Source organism: Molothrus aeneus, chromosome 1, assembly GCF_037042795.1.
Source record: "Molothrus aeneus isolate 106 chromosome 1, BPBGC_Maene_1.0, whole genome shotgun sequence".
NCBI lineage: Eukaryota > Metazoa > Chordata > Aves > Passeriformes > Icteridae > Molothrus > Molothrus aeneus.
The window spans coordinates 115853593-115875669 of NC_089646.1; the positions used below are offsets into that span (position 1 = coordinate 115853593).

Consider the following 22077-nt stretch of genomic DNA (forward strand, 5'->3'; position numbering starts at 1 on the left):
GCAACAGAGTCTAGTTGTACAATAATGATGTGTAATTTCAACAGCACAAATATTGCGTAAGCAACATCTCAGGAGGACAAAATGTGGAAAAATTGTGTCTTGCTATTTTACATGTGCACAAGAATTTATAAGTTGATACTTGACTTGGCACTGAATTGTTTCAGGAAGCAATTGACTAAGCTGTTGGCAGTGACCATAACATACAGTAATTAAGTTCCAAACCCTCACAAGGGGACCAAACCAAGGATATGACCAGGGCACACAGCTTCCAGAAAAGTGATTAAAAAACCAGAAAGTTAGTTATTAACAGCCTGAAGGAGAGGTTTAGGAAAATAAAGTTAATGGAACTGATACAGAGACTGTTTGAAAATGTCTTAGGAGAAGCAGGAGTACGTGTACATCATGCCACAAAACAAAGAAACAATTACCCATAAAGTCTTCATGGTTAAACACTATAGTTCAGTCAACGTAAACATGCTTCCTTTGAAAATGCAAATGCAAATAGAAGCAAATTAGTAGATCATGAACTCTGGGCAAAATGAAGAGGAGGATGAGAATGTCAATAGGTTATAAATTAGTGCACTTGGTTTATGCTTCTATACTTGAATTTTTCAATGCTTCTGTAGTGGATAGGTGCCAAAATGCCACTAAATTGCAGTATCATTTAAATGCTCTTTAAAATTCCATACATGGATCATTGTAATGAAAAAATTACATAAAGGGAACTCTTTGCCTATCTTTAAAAGCAACACTAAGTTTACCACTAAGAGACATAATTGAAAGCAGTTCCAATGAACACAGATGACAACACTGTTAGCATTAAAAATCTCCTGATTAATATAACATAGGAGAAAGCACACTTTCTGCTCAACTTCTGCTTGTTATAATTTACTGAAAGTGTTAAAGATCGAGCAGATCTAGTCTGCGCTTTAATTGTCAGGTTCCAAGTGAGTTCAGAACAAGATGACATTCCCTGAACAAAGAAGTCTGTAATCTAAGATCAGAGAAATTAGGTGCACGTAAATCAAGATGGAGCAGAGCACAAGGTATCCTGGAGATCCTGTTCAAACAACTTCACAATCACAGAGTGAGATACTACATGTTTCAGGTCAAAAACTAAATTCACAACTAAAACATGCTGAACGTATGCTTGACTGGGATACCACTGTAGTCCAGAACTTTTGCTGACTGGGATACCACTGTAGTCCAGAACCTTTGCTGACTGGTCCTCTCCTCTCCATGAACATCTTTGAAACAAGAACAGCTGGAAAAAATGTTATTTTTGTTGAATCATAGAAGCAAGGACTGCAAAGATACCTTTCAAAATCTATTCTCTTTCCAAACAAGCCAGCCTAGTGAAAGCAGAAGTAGTCTAAGCAACTGAGTGGCATACCTTCAGATGTGCCACAAAAAAGGTAACGAATCCTGGGACTATTGAATTATTTGCAGCATCTCAGGAAACACTACTGCAGTTTCTTTTGGCAAACTCGCTAAAGAAGTATCTACATAACAGAATAATAAAAACATTGCAACATCTAATATTAAACAGGAATCTCTGTTCTCTTTGAAAAGTCTAATCACATGCGGCATCCTCATTTCATTTTACACAAAGAACTATTGGTTCATTTAAAAAATGAAATTAACAGCAGGAAGTACTGATGTACATGGAAAAACTCAAAACACGACAGCAACAAAGGGTAAGCTACAAATAAAAGCAATGAGAACCATAAAAATCCAACCAGCATTCTTCTTTCTGTTCTGGGAAAAGAAGCCAGAAGGTCTAAAAAAGTGGGGGGAAAAAAAAGGAATCTTCATGGTTGATGCAACTGCGACATAAATGTTTTTACCTATGTCCTTGTTTGCCCACAGAGGCCACTGACACTTAACATTAGCTTGCCTGTTTCTTAGGAAAAATCACTGGCAAAAACATCATAGGGTGTAGGGGAAGCCAAGGATACAAAATTTGTCATCTGTATGTATTTTTTTTTCTTCACGTTTGAAATCACAAGCACAGCTTATGTGTACTGGCAGTCACAAGAGATTAAAAGAAAACAGGAATTAATCAAAATTAACTTTTTTTAACTGTAATGTAAGTATACAGGCTAAGAAAAGGACTGAAAAAGTCATGAAAGGACTGAAGATGTCCCTGTCCTGCCAACTTTCAATATCAACCTAATGGTAAGAAACTAAACAGCTACACAGTAATTACTGTCAGATTCATAGGTCAGACTCTTCACTGTGCCAAGTTTCTGCTCAGTGTGCAAAGCAAGGAGCACGACAGAGCAGCTTATTGTTCCCTACTATGTTTGGCCCCAGCAAACATGCAGGCTGAAGTGCCCTGGGTCTGCCTTTACCTATGCTAATAGAAACAAATATACTTTCAAGCCTTTCTTTTTCCTTCCTTTGAAATATGAAAGCCAGGAAGGAAAAAAGCAAAGATTTTATTGCAAGATTCTCCAGCCTACCTTCACTCTGAGTTCTTACCTGTCTGAGAGAGTGCATGTGCATGTCTGCATGTGCTTTTATAGCTCCACACTTAGATAGGGTGAAGCTTGGAAAAAAGACTGGACCTTGATGGACAGTTGATTATATTACAGACTAGCGATATCATCAAGAAGACAGAAAACACAAAGAGCCATAGGTTAAGCATTTAATTCTGGAAGTGCTATTTATATGACTAAGTATTTAATAAAAGCATATTCAGTTCCAAAGTGTTGCCTGCAATCTATTGTCTTGGATTTAAAACCAGACTGTTCATATGTGGAAGGTTTTAAATCACCAATTTAATTTTCAGTGATAGATTCTCTCATGAAGGCATAATAGAAAACACTCCTTCCCTGTTAATTTACCATGTTTTGTTAATAACTGATTTATATCCCACAGTTCTCTGTGTTTCAAGGGTAATGGTCTGTCTTAAGATATGAGAATCTGCAGCTGCATATTATCTTCTTAAGTCATAAGCTTGACTGTTATCCAGGGAGCAGTTGTTCTTCCATAATACACTCCTCTAAGAAACTCAGGCAGGGTTTTGTTTTCCTGTAATGCTGGCTAAGCTTCCTTTAAAATAATAAACTTTGTTATGCTTCTTCAACAGTTTTCTCTTGAATTTCAAGTTTGCAGATTGTGTAATAGCATGCTATACTTTTCTCTTCCATAGTTCCATGAACTCCACAAATTTTGCTACGCTTTAGCTGTTTCCCCATTCAGCTCATTATGTGGCTTAATGCTGGGACAGTAAAAAGTCAGGAATGACTTTTTCTCATTAACAACAGTGTGGCCTATGGACTAGGGCATCAGATAGCCCTGTGATTAAATTACTGAAACAGGATTTACAACCCAAGTTGGGTATTCCAACACTACAGTATCTGAAACCCTTACTAGAATCCAAGCATCTAGGAATCATGAGACAGTTCTCCCCCACTGCTACAGAAGGCATCATGTGTGACCATGGCCAAACAATTTAATCCCTTTGAATTTGTTTCCTACCAGTTCCTTGGCAATAGCAATAGAACTCATGTCCCTTGCACTGATGTTTTAAGGATTATAATATTTGTGCTCATGATGTACTCAGGCACAACATCAAATACTTCTGGAATCCTACTAAGGTTTTCAGATCTTAGGTGATCTACACGTTTCATCGTTTACCTCTTGAGGGCCATGAGTGCACCATTAGCACAAATAACACAAAATGGGGCTAGCATCAAAAAGCTATTACTTCTGGTTTTTAGAGTACTTACTTATGCATTGAGGCCAGTCTTGGAATTGGTCCTGACTCAAGCATGAAGCATGGAAAACAACAAAATAAGGAATCTCCTTTCCCCTTCTTCAACAAGTGATAAGTTTTAGATAGTAAAACAGTTAGGCCTAGTGGTTAGGGCAAAGTGCCAAGGAAAACTAAATAGGAAAACCAAGGCAGCAGGAAACTGAAGCAGAATACATGCAGAGTGCCAGCAAGGATCATGGCAGAAATTAGAAAATTATGTACAACTGAAGCAAATCACAGCAAGGGCACACAGCCAAGAAAAATGGCAAAGACCTGAGCAGCAATCTTGCTGAGCTCCAAACTAAGTTTAAATCCTCTTCAGAAGTCCCATCTGCTAAGAGACTACAGAATGTCTTCTCCCACAGCAGCTCCATAAGTAGCCATTCTGTTAGAGCTGGGGAACAGAGTTTTCTATAAGGGTTGTCTGACAGCAACCTCTATATCCATGAATCCAAGCACTGTCAGCGAGACACTTGTGTAAGAAAGTCAAGTTAAGGAGAAGGCAAAGCTGTAAATCTGCTCAAGAAATGGAAAAGAATTCCATATTTTTAAAAGTGTCAGAGGTGTACTGCGGCTACCACAGAGGGGTATGCTAAGAGCTTTTCTGTCCAAGGTTACACTCCTGCCTCCACAAGGATGCAATGCCCCCAAACAGGCTGCAACTGAACATCTCACCTTAGCCCAGCAGGGCTGCAAGAAAATTTGATCAGGCAAAACACAAAGACTGTCTGGCAGAACTAAACTGATGCTAATAGACTAAAAGACTGAGATTAGATGGAATGGGGAGCCCAGAGAGGTGCTCCTCTCTTCAGGTGCTCCTCATTTTCTTCTTTTCTCCCAGCTTTTCTCCTCTTGCAAATTTTTCTCTGTTAGTTTGTCCTGTTCTGCTCAGCCATTTTTAGTTTGAACTATTTATTTCTTCAATGAATACTGAAATTCTCCATCCTGGTAGAAGTTACTAATTACAGATAATTGCAACCACCACCTCAAAAATGGTTTAGGTGAATATGGGCCACAGAACTTCTCCACACAAAACTCAAATGACTATTAAAAAACAGACAAAAAGATAAAGAGGCTTCAGTAAACACTATTAACACTACTCCTCTTTGACCTGGTGTCTGGCAGCTCATACATCTTCCACAATCCAATAAATATATTGTAGATTTTGCACAGAAGAGTAGCATATTTGCTGCCTCTAAAGTTGTGTACCTTTTTCCACAGGGCTTAATTTAAATTTTTTTCAGGTGTTAGACAAGATAAAAGCACATTTGTGCAAGTAAATCAGCCTATTTTTGCACCTGCTTTCAGGAATTCACATTAGAAAGCACACAGGCGCATTCCTGAAAAATTAAAACTGTATGTGAGTCAGCAAAACAAGGGCCAGTTGAAGCCCATATTGGCAAATTACCCAAAAACAAAGTATACTCCAGAGACTGCATGTGCCAACTTAGGTCAAATTAACCCTCAACAACAATAAAAACTTAACACTGAAAGAACTTAAAGCACTAGTAATCTCAGAATTCATAAGCTGATCATGTGTGCTTTTACAATAAAGAAAATTTTTTTCTTTATCTTGTTGCTAGTTTCATGTTTCCCTGTACACTGGGAAGAGACAAAGTCCTCACAGCATTGTCCCACCACAAAAAAATCCAAAGAGAAGCCACATCAATTAGGGGATTTCAGAATGTATGATACATAGAAAAATGCAGAAAAATGCTTAAACACCTGCACATGTGGGACTAGGATCCCACATAACATGATTCACTGACAGTCCTGAAATTTCTGCTAAGACCAATTTTGCCCACAGAGTGCTGTGTAGATCTAAGTATTACTGTTACATTCCTAAATGGTGTCTACACAACATGTAAAAAATTGCTTTTGTAGAAATCACTGAGATTTAGAAAACAAAACTGAAAACATCTGTTTAAATATTGGCATGATTTTCCTGGGGTTTTTTTTCCACAATTCTGTCCTCAAAAATTAGATACTGTCCAATGAAAATATCTACTTTAAACAATTACTAGTCTTATTCATAACCTGAGAAGGATATTAGCTATTACATGAATGTCATCATTTCCTTATAAGGCACACTGTGTTTAATCACAACTAAGAGTGTTCACCTGCAATCATTCCAAAATTTAGAAGATTGTCCAAGATTCTTAGTAACAAGTTAATATTCCACCAGAAAACTTGGACAGTGTCTGAGCAGAGTTCCAGACCTCAGCATGATGCTACATAAACTCTTCTGGAATCTGTTCTTTTTGCCTCCTGTTAAATTCATAGATATCCTTCATCTTGTGCTGCCAATATGAGTGGAATTATTTTTTTTTTCACAGGCAGGCAATCAATGCAACCAACTAAGGCAGCAGGATTTACTCTTTGGTTTATCTTTTAGAGTTTATTACTTGGATCATAGTCCTAATAAAAGAAACTACTGTCATCATGGTTTGTATTCTGCTTGCCATTCATACCTACCCAGTCCTTCTGCAGCTTGTCAGTCTCTGAATAAAGAGGGAGAGACACACTGGCAAGCACACTGTTTCCCAGGCCTTCTATTACAATTAAAAATACTCTGGTTTATTTTTTAGTCCAGATAAGGTAATAGGAAAATGATTAAAAGAGACAGCAAGGTCAAATAGCCTTGGCAAAGAATATTACAAGTTGGCAAAAACTAAATTTCTGTGTTGAAAGCATGATACTTTTCTCTCCAGAAATGCCAGAAAGGGCACTGTGTGCAGATATCTGATTTCAGAGCTAGGCACAGAGAAAACCCCACATTGAAGACTGTAAAGGCTTTAGTAGGTAAGCGTAATGTTAACAGCTTCACCTGAAGCCCTAAAGCTTTAATTGTGTTAGATGAGTACTTCAGGCACCATTTCTTGTTAGCAAAGAAAAACATTATGGTTTAAATCAAATTGAGGGTAGGATATATATTTTGCACTGTTAGCTTCATTGCAGCAGGTATTTCAGTTACTCTGGAAGGGTCTACAGAATTAATTAGTTTGCATTTTGTTATCCAACGCAAAGGAATAGTTTTTATTCCTGTCCAGAACTGATTTTGGTCCTTGCAGCAACTGTATTTTCTTCTGTTCTACTCAAAAAATGTAGAACGAACAATTATAGTTTTTAATCTTCCTGCACATCTTGGAAACATTTTTTAAATTATTTTCTGCCAACCCACTTCTACTGAGAGCTTTCACATGGTTCACAGCTAATGTAATCCTACATTTTAAAGAGGATGGATTACAGGGAATTATCCTAGTTATATTGCAAGTGGTGAAAGGAACCTTTTTATTTTCCCTGATACAGTTTTATTTCAGAGCAGAAGCCTGGAAACAACAGTACCTTTATGGTCAGTTTGTGCCTTTGGTCACACCACCATTTGACTAACTAAGAGGAAGAGACAACTTTCAGGCCCCCTTATATTTTTCCCTGTTTCTCTTCATTTCAGAAGTAGTGAAAACATTTTTTTCCCATAAACCTGCATTGATGTTATCATGTGATTTACTTTCTCCTGCTGGATTTCATTTCTCTTTTGACTGTAAATTCATTCATTCAACCTAGCACTATAATATGCTGTGTTCATACAGAGATCAGATACAATGGGAACTCATTTTTAGCTGCTCCCATTTCACTTTGTTAACAAAAATAAATAGCAGCAATTTGCAATTGCCATCCTCTTCTATCTCCCTGTCATACATCAGAGGTAAGGGAAAGAGTCAGTTTCATTAGTAATTCATTTGCTTTTGCTCCTTCTCCAACCCAGACTCTTGGTATCAAGGAGAGGAATAAAGATGCCAAATAGCTCCTCTCCTTCCTACATGTCTAACAGCTTCAGGTAAATCACGTGTGTAAATGTGGATTTCACTGCTTTGTGGAAATTTGTACTTTAAGGCACAGATATTTGGTACCCTGTTCCATTTGCTAGCATGAAACAGTCTCTCAATGTGAAGACCCTTACTCAACATGTAGCATATGTCATGGCCAACACATCTTTGGCCAAAAGGCAAAGTAGCAATCTTTTACACAAAGTAGAAGTAGTTGGTGAGAAGAATTTCTAGAGAAAGTTGCACAAATGTTTCCTTCTGATTCCTGCCCAAAGGGCAAGAGCAGTCTTCGTGCTCTTTTTTTTTCATGAAAAAAAGGGAGGAGTATTGGTACATGCAACCCTCTGCTTTTCCTTGGTTTAAGAAGAGGTGTTACCGTATTTACTTTTGACAAATATTTTTTGTTTTGTCCTGCTTTTCCTGACTTATTGCAAACACAGATTTTTCAGTGAAAATGAAAACACTGTCATATCACTGTCGACATTCTGGTTTCTTCAGTCAAGGAAGGTGGAAAACACATCTTTGCTGAACCTTATATAAGAATAAAAAAAAAAGAACTCAGCTTCCAAGCCACATGAACAACATTTTTGGACAATATGTATTAGCTCAAGAAGCTGTTCCAGAGGTTACACAAGCTTTGTGATCTACCCAACTTCACCATGAAACTATATATCCTAACCACATGCAAAGGCCCCGGCTGTGTAGCAAGAAGTAATGGATTTTTGCACTGAGAAACATGGGATATTACCCAAATAATACAGGATATTGCCTAACTTCTTTTATAGAAATTATGGTACCAAGAGGAAGAGAGTAAGGAAGTAATTGAAGATTGGTGTTCCAAACTTTGAAAAATTACACTCTTTTTCAAACTCTTTTACAAAGGTCATTACATGGTAATCTGAAGCTGTTTCACAACTATTTTGTCCAGTGTAATAAAATAAAGCTGTATACTCTTCAGCCCTAAAAAAAACCAGACTGCTGCTCCAGTCAATACTTAGTCTCAGATAGTCATCTCAGATCTCATCAAACTAAAAGCTGATTTTTTTAGAACTGCTCCATTCAGGTTTTAAAAGAGAGTAGTACAGTGTACAATCTAGGCCAACCTGTTGTGTTGTTAATGTACCCACATAAACCAGGCACTTCCATTTTCATAATACCTCTTATCTCCTTGTTTTCCTCTCACAAAGAGAAGAGAATCCCTATCATTTGCCATGGAAATAATTTCTAGTTCCTTAGAAAGATGACCTACTAGATTTGCTACACTTGAAAAAGACCCAAACTTATGCACTTGGTGCGCAACATATTCCTAGGCATGCACTGATGCACAAGCAACTGCCAGCTTATTTTGTACAAAAGCATAAAGCACAGCAGACTGCTTGGATGTAGCCAAAATAGGCATCAATTGCTGTTTATGCTCAGTAACCAACAAACTCAGTTCAGCTGATTAGAGCATGGTACCTATAACACCAAGATTGCGGGATCAATCCTCACATGGGCCATTTACTTAAGAGCTGGACTGGATGATCCATGTGGGCCCCTTCCAAGACAGGATATTCTGTCAATCTGTGAAACCCAGTGGAAATCAAGGCAAATATACATTCAGAATTTAATGATTTCCAACAACTGTATAAACAAATGCCAATGTAAAAAGCTAAGAAAATAAGATTTCCTGGTCCGTGATCAAAGCTATTGAGCTATTGTTAAAAAAAAAAAAAAAAAAAAAAAAAAAGACAAGGCTATGCCTGGAATGCAAAACAGCAAATCTTCCATTCTGAAGTCCCAAGTGTGCTACCTAAACATTACAGTGGCCACAAGCACCCATTTTATTATTGCTCAAGTATAATATTTGACTTGGACAATTTGAGAGGGAATTAATATAACAGCTCTTTGTGCATATTGCAGAAGGAAATGCAGTTCATCTGTCAAAAAACTGCCCTGCACTTTCTTTCAGCTTGGGGCAGATGATGATGAACTGGCCATTTTCTGCCATAAGAATTTATCTGCTCACAAAATGAAACATTCACACTGTACTTAAAGTGTATTAGGGGTCGGACTTTTTTCTGCTAGAGAATTTTTGCATCAGTAATTATTTCTTGGAAGTTAGAGTTTAGTTGAAAGCTGCTTAGATGCAGGAAACAGAAAAACTCTGGCTTGCTCACCTCCAGGTGATGTTCTTCAACTGTGCCAGAACTCTGTTTGTACAGCTGCTGTACTGCTTTTAAAGTAGGTGAAGAATGAAATCCCTTCATGACTTATTAAGTTTGTTGTTTTATATCTCTGGGTCAAGCATATTTTTCTCTGGACTGATCTAGAGTAGATAATTCTAGGTTTTCTGCAGATTCTCAATAAACTGTTCCCACATACCACCAAGACTGTTTGAAAGTGATCTTTAATTAACAAAGAGACAGGAAACCCTGATAGATTCCCAAGGACAGTTCTCAGCATAGATCATATGAGTATTTCTCAATCACCAGATACTGGACCAGCCTTGAAGAAAAGCACTAAGCAGAGCTATTTTATAATGAATTGGCTACTTCCTGCCTCAGGGGAACACTGCAGTATCCTGAAGGTCTTACTGCCCATATAAATCACAATGTATCTATTGTGCCAGGTAATCAGGATGCAGAAGTCATTGCCTTGTTTTCCCTTTGGTTGATGAGTCTTATCCATTCAAACAATTTTGCATTTCCAAGACCTGCCTGGAATCAGCCTGCAGAGGGGACCTCCACATAGATGTGGTACTTAGGGACATGGTTTAGGGGAGGACTTTGGCAGTATTAGGTTTATGATTGGACTTGTTGATCATAAAGGCCTTCTCCAACATAAATGATTCTATGATCTGACTCAATTCAACCTGAAAACTCAAAATGATTAAGTTTATATATGGGAGGTTGTGATTGACCAGTTCAAAATAGCAAATAGCAGAGACCAAAATCTGACTCACAACTCTTAAAGAAAGTTTTTGAACAACCCTAAGAACTAGATGGATGATGTAAGTCCACAAGATTTTTACACTTATTTCTGCAGTAGTTGCTTTAATATTCTTTAATATTTTTATATTCTTTTCCATAAGACAGTTCTATTCCAGTAGTCAGGCACTCATGAACATTACAATAATACATTTCCTAGCACTGAGCACAGTGAATAAAAGAAACAGTTTCAGACTCATGAGGGATTATGATAGATAAATATGGCAAAAATAAATTAACTCCAAAAAATCTTGATTTTCTTTAAAACAAATAGTGCACAACAAATGAAATAAAAGATAAAAGATACAAAGCTGAAGTCACCAAACATCGGGGTTTGTATATTTTAAAAGTAGTCTTGCAGCCCAGGGGCTAAGGAATACTCCAAGCCATTCCTTGACAGCTGTAGGCAATGGGACAGTGGGAAGTGAAAACAAACCACTGCTGGAGGGCAGGAGAAACAGGACCAAGCATTTTGTGTTGCCTATGACATGAACCCCATGAGGAGCTGAATTTTTTAAGACTGCATTATCAGTTTGTTTTTATTTCAAAATCTTGTACGTTTTCAGATCTTGGAAAACATACAGAGCACTATCACATAATCTTTAATTTTCAAGTATGTAAAGCTGTTTCATGAACAAATTGCTCTACACTTACTCCAAATCGACCTAAATTGTTATTACTCACCATGGAAATATTTCCAGTGGCTAGTTCTCTCCATCTATAGCTATTAGTCAAGGTGACATAGGAAGTGTTGAAATGGCAGATCTTGTTAGAACACTAATAAGAAAGAAGTTAATAATTCTGCAAGTTAACTTTACGACCAATTAATCATACAGTGTGATGAGTGCTGGAGGCATTCTATTCCAGATGCATATCCTAATTTACCTGCACTAAAGCACACCCCAGGAGGACAGCTTTGTGGTTGAGCTATAAAGCATGCAGAGCTAAAAGGAAGTTGCTTTTGGGCTATCAAGAATTCAGGCAATGAAATAAAATCTTTTGCATTTCACGGGTGTTATACAATGCAGAGCACTCTTACCTCCATGGGAAAGGCCTTAAAATTAACTGTGTGCTCAGAACCACGCTGGTTTTCTCTCCCCCAGTGAAACCGAACATCGTGCAGTTCAAACTCGTGTCCCCGAGGTAATGGCCCCCCTATTAACACTGGGAAAGAAGATAAGTGGTAAAGAACTCGCCTTTCAAAGCAGACAAGCCACTGAATATATTCTCCACAAACAACAGGGAGTCTGTGGCAATCTTCTATATTATTAGTGGTACCAGAGAGGAGAAGAGTTAAACTGACAGACTTGTCACCTTTACTTCTGAAGAACCTTGCAGGTACAGAACATGAATTGAGGCAGTTATGAAAAACAGTAAAACTGCTGTCATACTGAACTCTTTGTTTTATGATGCAGAACACCAAATAAAAGCATTGTACCTCTACCAGTCAGAAGAGGGAATGTTTATTTGTCTTATCAAGACATTAACTGTGTGTTCTAAACAGATGGCAGGGGTTCTGAATTGAACTGGGAAGTAACCTCCAAGTTGTCCAAATGTTTAATTTCCATCACCTATGTTTACTATGGGTCACAAAAATGGATAGAAAACTTTAGATAGCAAATATTTTGCTGGGTAAAGGTGTTCACTCATATACCACCTGTCAGGCTTCTGAGATACTGAACGCCTCCACATCGAAATATAATCCATCCTAGACACTGGAGCAAAAACAGCATACCTCATTTACTTAAAAACAGCTTCTAGGCAGCCATGGGATTTTCTTACTTCAGTTTTTTAAACATCTGGAATTTCTTAAAAGCATCTGTCCACAATCACAACACGTGCACAAAAAAAATGTATATAGCTGCTCAGTACTTTTGCATTAATAGAGATTTCCACCACAAGTAGTAAAAGCAAGGAATTGTGAGGCCCAACCTTCTATGGAATTAATCAATGGAAACATTTTGCCCAGGGACTTCTGAATCTGCTTTAGATCAAATATTACACCACAAGCTGGAGGTAACTTCCCACTAAAATCATTGAATATTGGCTTCTAGGCAGAGCTGAGTTTTATTTAAGGGCATTCACAGTCTTCCCCAGAACCAATTAAATTCTAGCTTACATTTCATAGACTTGAAAATAATCTTTTACAATCTCTGATAATTGATAAGGATTATTTAACTGCATGAAATATAGCCTTAGGGAATTAGTTCCATAATATATAGCTATTTTGACACACAAACTATACCACCTGAGCTTGGAGCACAAGAGGTGGTGTAATACTAAAACATAAGTTAGCAATTGAAACATATAATTGTACGAACACAAAACCAAAGGTATGAAACTGTAAAAAAAAATGAAAGAAAACAGATAAATTATGATTTTCATAAGAAATTACACTGGAGGAAAAAAAGTCAAATATTCCAATTAATCCTCCTTTAATAACTCTTCACAAGTAATCTAACAGTCATTAGACTTTCTAAACTGAAATGTCCTAAATATAGTTACAGATTCAGATTTGCTCCTTAACCTAGCTTTATCTATATTCTGTCTATAGCTATATCCCCTAGAGGGAAAATCTACAAATTTGGTGAACACTCAAGGAAACAACTAATTGAAGTATTTAAGAAATCTGGACAAACAAAAAGAATAATGATACTCAATTAGTGCTTAATTAGGACAATGTAATCATCATCATCATCATCATCTCAATTAGGAAAATTGAGTCTTTTCTCTGTTTTAAAACATTGCTCTGAGAAAAACTGTAACTAGAACAAATGTTCTCTATATGATGTAGTTCTGGATCTTCAGGAGCTTCAAAGAGTTTATTCCCAAGGCTTCAGTTAGGAGACTGATCCCATGATAAAACTATTTCATAGTTGGTCATGGTTCTTCCACCTAATGCACAACACATATTCCACTATCAAAATGAAAGCAGCTGTGAAAATGTTTGCAATTAAATAATGAGAAGGATTTGGGAACTCCATATGGACTGCGTGTCTTGAATTAAAGGATAAAAACATTCACAAGTAATGACAAATTTATTTTTAATATGTATCTTAATCAGTTTACTTTTCTCCATAAAGAACTTTTTCTTTGCTAACATTACAGCACATGAGGATCTCTTGCACATTAATTGGACAGAGTTTCAAAAGCATCCAGTGCTCAATAGTTCCCAACAAAATAATCGTCTGAATGGATTTGTCATCAGAGATCTCCTGTGAGGAAAAGAAACTGCAGGAGTTTCTGCAATCCCTGAAAAATGGCCAGAATACTAGGCCAGGTTCAATCACAACTTATTAACTCTTTTCTCCTCTTGGTAGGTTTAATAAATGTTGTCCTCTCCCTCCCAAACTATTCCCAGTTTACAAAGGAAAAATGGCAAATTACGTAACATTAAATTTAAGAAAAAGCTGAAACTAAACCAAGAGTTCCTAAATTGTAAATCCATACTTCAGTCATAAACTTTTTCTCTATTTCACACTTTCTTATAATTCAAGACTCATCTGTCTGGCATCACATTGCATTCAAGTATAACAGAAGTCTTTCCTTTTTTCTAATTCTCTTAATGGTTTTGCAAAGGCATTTAGGTGTGTTGGTTCCATCTTATTAATCACTACTAAGTTAGAAACTGCCCTTGGGAAAGGTAGCATGGAAGGAGTTGCATTTTGGCATACGAATTATGAGGTCACTTGTGGTCACTCTCATTTCCTCCACAGGAGAATTCAAGAATTCCTGATCCTGCAGGGAGAACTTTATCCCTTGGGAAAAGAACTCTGCTTCTGATGAAGGCAGTTAAACAAAATTTCTCTTTAATTGCAAATCTGCAAAATTCCATGGAATGAAATGTTCTGTGTTGCAAAAATACATGGAAATTATCACAGAAATGAAATTATAAATCAAAGCATCATTATCAAGATAACAAACCCTCCCTTTTTAAAAAACTGTGTAAAACTGAACTGACTCCCTCACTTAGCACAGCTGTAGTTCCCAGTACTACTGAGTTCTCAGAAGGAAACAGAAGTTGGAATGTCTCATGGTTTGACAATGTCCAGCTGTTTAAATGCCCCCAAAGGGCTGTTACTAGCTAAGACTGGTTGGAATAACATGGAGGCTCTTCCAAAAACATGGCAAGAACTATTGCAGTGCTGGAAAGCAAAGTGGACTTTTTTCCTCCCTACTTTCTTGCCTCCTTCATACAGAACAATTTACCCAGACGAAAGGTCTGGATAAGATATTGCAACTTCACTTATGTTGGAATTATTATTTTCTTCTACATCGAATTTGATGAGTGACACCAAAAATGTGATCCTTTAAGAAATGAGGACTGCCTTCTACTTGGTCCTCATCAATATCGTGAGCACGTATAACCGGTGTATCAATCTTAAGCTGTCCAATTCTATAGGTAGTATTCAGAACCCGCTTAAGTTAATGGGAGAAAGCACTTTTAACTTACATGGTCTTTGAACCATGAACAAATCTTGCCAGCTGTACAGAACAGTTTGGCACTACACTGTCTTAGCAATAGTCTGTACTGCTTCTGAGTGCAGACAGTTGTTAAGGCTAGTGGATTGGATAGCACCACCACAAGAGGAAGTTTTGGACATGCTTTGAAGCAATCTCACTGACCATCCAGTCTGGCATAAAAATCTGCAACTCCCATTGCAACACTTGCTCCTCTTCCTACCAAAGTCAACAGCAACACTCTCACCGGGCATAGTCCATGCGGAATGGGCACAACTGCTCTCAGCTGGGAAAGGCTGCTTTTCCTACACTCCGGGACACGAGTGCAGTGACTCTTCAGGCAACACAAGGTTTAGCCGGGAAAATCAAGGCCATGTTTCAGCATACCTGATTTTGACTTCAGGGCAATCTGAATGGAATGCCCGTCGTTGATCACCTCGCAGTCACGACACACCACATAGTTCGGTGACAAACGCACTTCCAGGAGCGAGGGGTCGTATTTAGCTTCTCTTGAGTTCAAGTTAATGGGCGACTGGTACTCCCCGTTAGCATCGGGGAAAATCAGCCCCCACTCCACTCCTGAGGCACAAGGGAAAAGCGGTCAGGGTGGACCCGGCACCCCGCGCTGCGGGTCACACAGACGCTGTCCCCGGCCGGGGAAGGGGCTGCTCGGCCGGACCCCGCGGCTCCGCGCTGCCCTCCCGCCGGCGGGGATGGACCCGCTGCGGGACGGCGCTTCCCCGCTCCTGGCGCCTCGGGACGGCCGGGGAGCGAGCCCCGCTGCGCCCCGCCACTGAAATCCCCGCACCGCCTCCTCTTCCCCCGGCAGCGGACAAACTTTCTCCCCGGCGGAGCCGCCGCCCGCTCCTCACCTTCCTCGTAGCCCCACTCCGGAGGCTCCTCGCGGCGCGGCAGGGGCTCGGCGCCCTCGATCAGGCTCCTGTCAGCCATGGGCGGGCGGTGCGGAGTGCGAGCGTGTGCGGGGCGAGCCGGGCTGGCGGCGCTCGGCTCCGCGCCCGGACCTCCCCCCGCCCTCCGCCCCCGCCCGCGGGCGGCGGCAGCGCCGGGGCCGGGCCGGGGCAGCGTCGGGGCCGGGGCAGGGCCGGGGCAGCGCCGGGAGCCGCTCGCTGTCCCAGCGGCGCGGCACGGAGAGCCAGAGGTGAGGTGGCAGCGGGCGTGCCCGGCGGGACGCTGCTCCTGAGCCTCCCTGCGCCTTCCTCGCCGTCCTCCGCAGGCTGCTCCCCTAGCCCGGGTGGGTGCGTGTCTCCACAGCTCCCGCTGCCCCTCCAGCCGGGCACAGGCGCTCAGTGCACCCGGGGACACCCAGGGAGAGCGGCTTTATAAAAGGCGAAGGGCAAAGCCCGGCCACTAGGGAGGAACAATCCGGGCGCCGGGACAGGTGGGGGACTACCTGACTGGAATGCAGTTTGACATTGGGTGGAAGGGTCCCACCCACTGTGGGTCCTGGTGGGCATCAGGTAAGACACGAGCAAGCAGTGTGCCCTTGATGCAGAGAAGGTGAACGATACCTTGGGCTGCATTAGGCAAAGCAATTCCAATAAGTCAAGGGAGGTGATCCTGCCCCTCTGCTCAGCACTGATGAGGACACACCTGGGGTGTTGGGTTCAGATCTGGGCTGCTCCAGTACAGAGAGACATGAACATACTGGAGAGAGTCCAACAAATGGTCATGACCATGGTTAAGGTGCTGGACCATCTCTCCTATGAGGAAAGGGTGAGAGAGCTGGGACTATTCTGCTTAAAGAAGGGCAGGCTCAATGGGATCTCATGGATGTGTACAAATACCCAAAGGGAAAATGCAAAGAGAGTGGAGCCAGGCTCTTTTCAGTGGGGCCCAGAAACAAGACCATTGGTGAGGGGCACAAATTGAAACATGGGAAGGTTTTTTTGAACATCAGAAAACAATTTTAACTGTGAGAATGAGTAAGCCCTGGCACAGGTTGCCCCAGGAGGTTGAGGAGTCTCCATACATGAAGGAATTAATGTGAACACAGTCCTTGTGGGCAGCCCTGCTTGAGCAGTTGATTTGGACAAGATGATGTCCAGAAGTTCCTTCCAACATCAGCTGTTCTGTGATTCTGTGTTTACTCCTCGCTACTGAGCACTGTGTCCCTTCTGTGGAAGAATGAAAACTCTCAATGAGGATAAGGAAGCCACTGAATAAGGAAGGGAGCCCATTTCTGCCCTTTCTGTCCTAAAGGAAGAAGTGTGGCATCAATTCCTACTGCAAATTATTCAAAAATAGAAGGTTTGAGGAAATTCTCTCCCCAAGATGAAGATGCCTCAGTTCAAGGTTATGAAAGAACTCTTCATTCTCCTTTGAAAACAGCCGTGTATGGAACTAGAGAATATTCATTCTGGTAGGGGAAAAAAGGACAGAAGGGACCTCTGTCATAGAGATCTCTTCTAGGCAGTGGCCCAAAAACTTGCATCAGTGACAGGAAGGGAAATGGGAATGTAGTGCTGACAGTCTGCAATCCCTGACAGCAATCAGAAAACGTAACAGAGGCAGTAAAATAGCATTGCTAAAATGGTAAGAAGTGCCCTTTGCTTACCATCCTAGTCCACTTAAAGACAGTGACCAGACCTCCCTGAATTCTGGTATCCCAAGGTGATAACATCTTGATCCTGTACTGTTGATCCATAAGGTTTGATCTCAGTGTGGAGCTCATTGTGCTTCAGTGATCCCCAACACAGCAGCAGTACCTGTGATTCCTGTGCAGCACTGACGGGGGAGCAGAAATTATCATCAGTGCGAGTGTGAGATGAAAAAAGAAGGACTGAGATGAAACTTCACTAATGAAGCAAGAGAGTACTGGTTCATGAGCTGCATGCAAGGTGAAAAGAAAATAGGGCAAAAGAAGTAGAGTTTACTGGGTTGGATTTTTTCAAGAGCAGAGAAGAAACACAGATTTCTTTCTGCAGTATCATACTACCCAAATTACAACATGATGCAGTTTATTGAGGAAAAAAACCCAAACAGACATTTTTATTTTTCATATATTGAGCACCTGACATCAGTACTAAGAGAAAACTCCAAAATTTTTAACATGCATTTTAGTCAAATGAGGTATCATGTTGTATATGCATACCCATCTCCCATAGCCAACTGGCTTTATTAAGTTGTTAAGTTTTATAATCTACTCACTTCTAAAACACACACCAGCTGCTTCTATTAATGCAGATTCCTTTGAATCATTGTTCAATCACATGGGGAAAAAACAAACATTACCCTAAATCATCATCTGTTCTGGTCCATCTGACTGGAAATTCATATTCTTCTTAAAAAGGAGCCTTATATTTTGGAAATGAACCAAACAGTCCTATGAGGCTGGGTTCATTCCCTTAGTCCTTGAAATACAGTATTTCATTCATTCATGGTCTCTATTAAGTCCTTTCCTGCAGTAACCTTCCTGTGGGATGTCTGTTCTAGAACTTCATGCTTATGAGGGGCAACTTTATCAGACCTGTGAGTTCCTGTCTTGCAATAAATACTTTTCATGGCTTTGCCATATATTTTTTGCCCTTCCTTTTAACCTTTCAATTCTTTCCATATCCCTCTTCAAAATTAGGCATAGCAGGTAAATCCTTACTGATTAATTGACATTTCTTTATTCCCATATGTCTGCTGAGTAGTCTTTGTGCAAATATCCTGTTTCTTCCTTAGTATCTCTCAGGCATAGATTAGAGAATCAATTAGATTCACTGATCAATTAGATTCCACTGAAGATTCCTGGGACTTCTTTAATGGTGAGGTATGTAAGTAACAAAGGAGTTTGCTTCTCCACAAGGAAATGGAGCATGGGACTGAGCCCTCACATTAAACTCCAATGACAAATGTGGATATTGACCTTACAAAAATGGATAAAGATGGATGCGCATATTGACCTCTGCACAAACCAACTCATTTCTTTATGGAGCCAGCTTCAAAGAAAAGGGCTGAAACAATCAGATGGAGATAGTGGCATGAGCTAAGATTTGTCCAAGATCAGTGGGATTTGATCTCCTTGAATGATGTAAGCAAACGTAAAATTGTTTAAGTTTGTGTAGAAGCTCCCAATAATTGAATTTACAATCAAAAGATGTTAAATATATAACTGTAATACATATAAATGCACTCTTATTCTGTAACAATGCATTGCCTGTGATGTTTGCTACACTGGCTAAACACACTGAAAAATCTACAGACAGGCATAGTTATGGTTGCCAAGCTAATATTAAATTGTTGAGCAAAAAGAAGGAGAAGCTCAGCGAACACGAGCTTCATAAGTGACATAACACCTCATCAACAGAAGCAGGAGCAGGACATCTCTCTCCTGAATCCTGGCTCATCCTTTGATTCTGTGGAACATGCTGACTTCTTGTTTAACTGGGATTAATGATCACACCCTTTGATAGTACCAGAAATAAAAAGCTCAGGCACAGATCCAGGGCTTAATAGTTCCTCTTTGAACTCACACAACAGTAGTTCAGAAGCAGTGTAGTCTCTGACATTCCTTTTGTCAAACAAGAAATGACATTTTGAAACACGGTAGGTATAATACTTAATCCTGGTGAGATCCCAAGCAACTATTCTTCTGTTTTCTATATCTAGTTATGCTTTTTTGTTCTACATTATTTTTTTCTTTTTTCAGAAAATATATCTTCCCCAAACACCTTAAAAAGTATATACTGGGAAAACTGGGCCCGAACCAATATTTTCCATCTGAATGCTGAAAAATTTGTACGTGACAATTCACATTAATGACTAGCAACATTTTTTTAAGAGGTTACATGCCCACAACTTTACTTACTGCTTTCACCACTCTGAAAAGGGAGAGTCCAGTGCAGAGAACTGTACAGGTTACTAATAAATCTATATGAAAAAAGAAAAGCAGAATTACATACAAGTTATTTTAGACTTTACATTCCTACCTGCATGATTCTTTGCAGCCACAGAACTGACAGTTATTTCCTTGGTGCAAGGGATAAGAAATTCAGACTCTGAGATGATCATATTTCCTGTATTATCCACTTTTTCCTTTATTACGTTGCTGCCAACATGAAGTAGGTGAGGGCATGAAGGATTTAATATTTTGATAAGGAGAGAATTGTTCTATGTCATAATCAAGCATTCCATTTAGGGTAATTTAGAGTCTATTTATGCTTCTGCAAGCCAGATCTCCTTTCTTGCCAAGGTTTCCTGAAAGAAAAGGCAATGTCCATACAGCAAGACAAGCAGCTGAAGGCACCTGGAGCATCTAGTTTTTCCAGTGAATAGGGCTTCCTATTTTTCTTCCTGTGTTGACTATGAGGTTGACCAGCAAATATCTCCCACGTGGTCTTGTTTCTATCTTTATTTCATGCCAGATTAAGCTTTAAAAGAAGTTTGATTCTTTTCCAAGTTTAGAAGTGTAAGCACAGAGTTTCTGCACTTGAACTTTAAAGCACAACCTTATATGTACCAATATTGAAAATCTCTGCACGTTTTAAAAGGAACTAGTTCATTAGAAGGAATAATATTCCAGTATTCCTGGAATTATAATATTTGCCTATTTTTATTTTCTTCATCTGCAGTAATGCATTACAGAACGGAAAATTTGGTTGGCTAGTTCAAATAGTCCAAGATTAAAAGGTAAAGGGAGACCATTTCTAATAAAGGGGCCATTTATAGCAAAAATAAACCATTCACAGTGAAAGACACTGTATCTTTGCAAGTCAGGTTTACACTGGCAAATGCCATCCTGCAAACATTGCAAAAATATGTCAGCTGAATCCCAATTTCCCCTTACATCTACACCAAGAGGTGGTTTCCATGGCCTTGTGTGTATTTATGGTCTGTAAGTGTAAATTTGTCCTTCCTGGTTTTGCCAGCTAATAGGACAGCAGACTGGCCCTAAATACACTTCACATGTTTCACTTTACAATATACATGGTTTGGGTGGGGAATTTAAAGATCAACACACTGATCTGCAAGTGTGTACAGATATTTTTCTACAGTATAGTTATAAACCTTTTACATGCACAAGTGATGAGAAAATGGGAATAAGCTACAAACCTATGGGTATAATTGGTGTGTATTCTTCCAGTGTTCAAATGTGTAAAACAGGACTATTCTGGCTCTCCATGAGAATTTAGGCATACAGCTTGAGAACATTAAAACTACAGGGGGATAGTGTCAAGATTTTAAAGAAAACACAAGTAATAGGAAGTCATTTTTAAGGACTGAAGAAACTCCCATCAAAAAGGAACAGAAGAAATAATAATAAAGAACAGTGTATTTATGGGGACATTAAAAAATTTAAAGAGTAATCTATATATTCTGCTGGAGCATTTCCTTTCCCTAAAAGGATCAAGCCCTGGGAAAAAAATGTGTAATGAATTACAAAAAATGGTAGATACAATAGGAATTGCTGATGAAGTAAAATAAGCACAAAAGTAAAGCGAATTCCTGAAGACAACAGAAGACTAGAAGGGAAGTGAGATTTTTTTCTGCTACCGGGCTAAAAGGAAAAGGCAGTTAAAGGATGAAATAAGATGTCTCTAAAACACAGAATTCAAATGATAATCAAGGGCCCTGACATGGCAAAACTCCTATTTCTTTATTTTTTAGGAAGGAAGAAAAACTAATGATACACCCAGATGCAAATTAAAGGAAGAAGATGGGAAACTCAGGGGGGGAAATCTGCAATAAGGAGATGATAAATATGTATTTACCTAGCTGTAATAATTTCAGATCTTTAACATTATATGACATTCTTGAAGGATTATGAATCTCATCTAATAGCTATTGAAAAGGAGTGGCTCTTTGTCAGTGGAACTGATAGATGTTAAATCCACCACTTACAAATTACATGTTTCAAAGGGAACCACTGAATCAGGGAAAGATATAATACCTTCTACAGTTTTAAATAAAAGGAGAGGATGAGCTAAATAATAGGCCTGATCACTTTTTCACTAGAAGAGCACAAGCAGGTGTTGGCTTACAGGTGTTGGCTTTTCAGCTGGGAAGCTTGTGAGAAAGAGGAAGCACTGATCAGCATGAAGTGGCAAGGAGA

General features: G+C 39.4%; 1 protein-coding gene across 1 annotated transcript in view; it reads right to left on the reverse strand.

The window, feature by feature from the left end:
• CA8 (carbonic anhydrase 8) overlaps positions 1 to 15998 on the reverse strand; it is a 51097-nt gene extending 35099 nt beyond the window's left edge. The window contains exons 1-3 of the mRNA XM_066546864.1: positions 15893 to 15998; positions 15408 to 15599; positions 11599 to 11723 (exon numbers count right to left, since the gene is read on the reverse strand). Of these exons, the coding sequence (XP_066402961.1) occupies positions 11599 to 11723; positions 15408 to 15599; positions 15893 to 15971 (396 nt within the window). The 5' untranslated portion in view covers positions 15972 to 15998. The remainder of the gene's footprint in view (positions 1 to 11598; positions 11724 to 15407; positions 15600 to 15892) is intronic.
• Positions 15999 to 22077: the final 6079 nt, after the last annotated feature.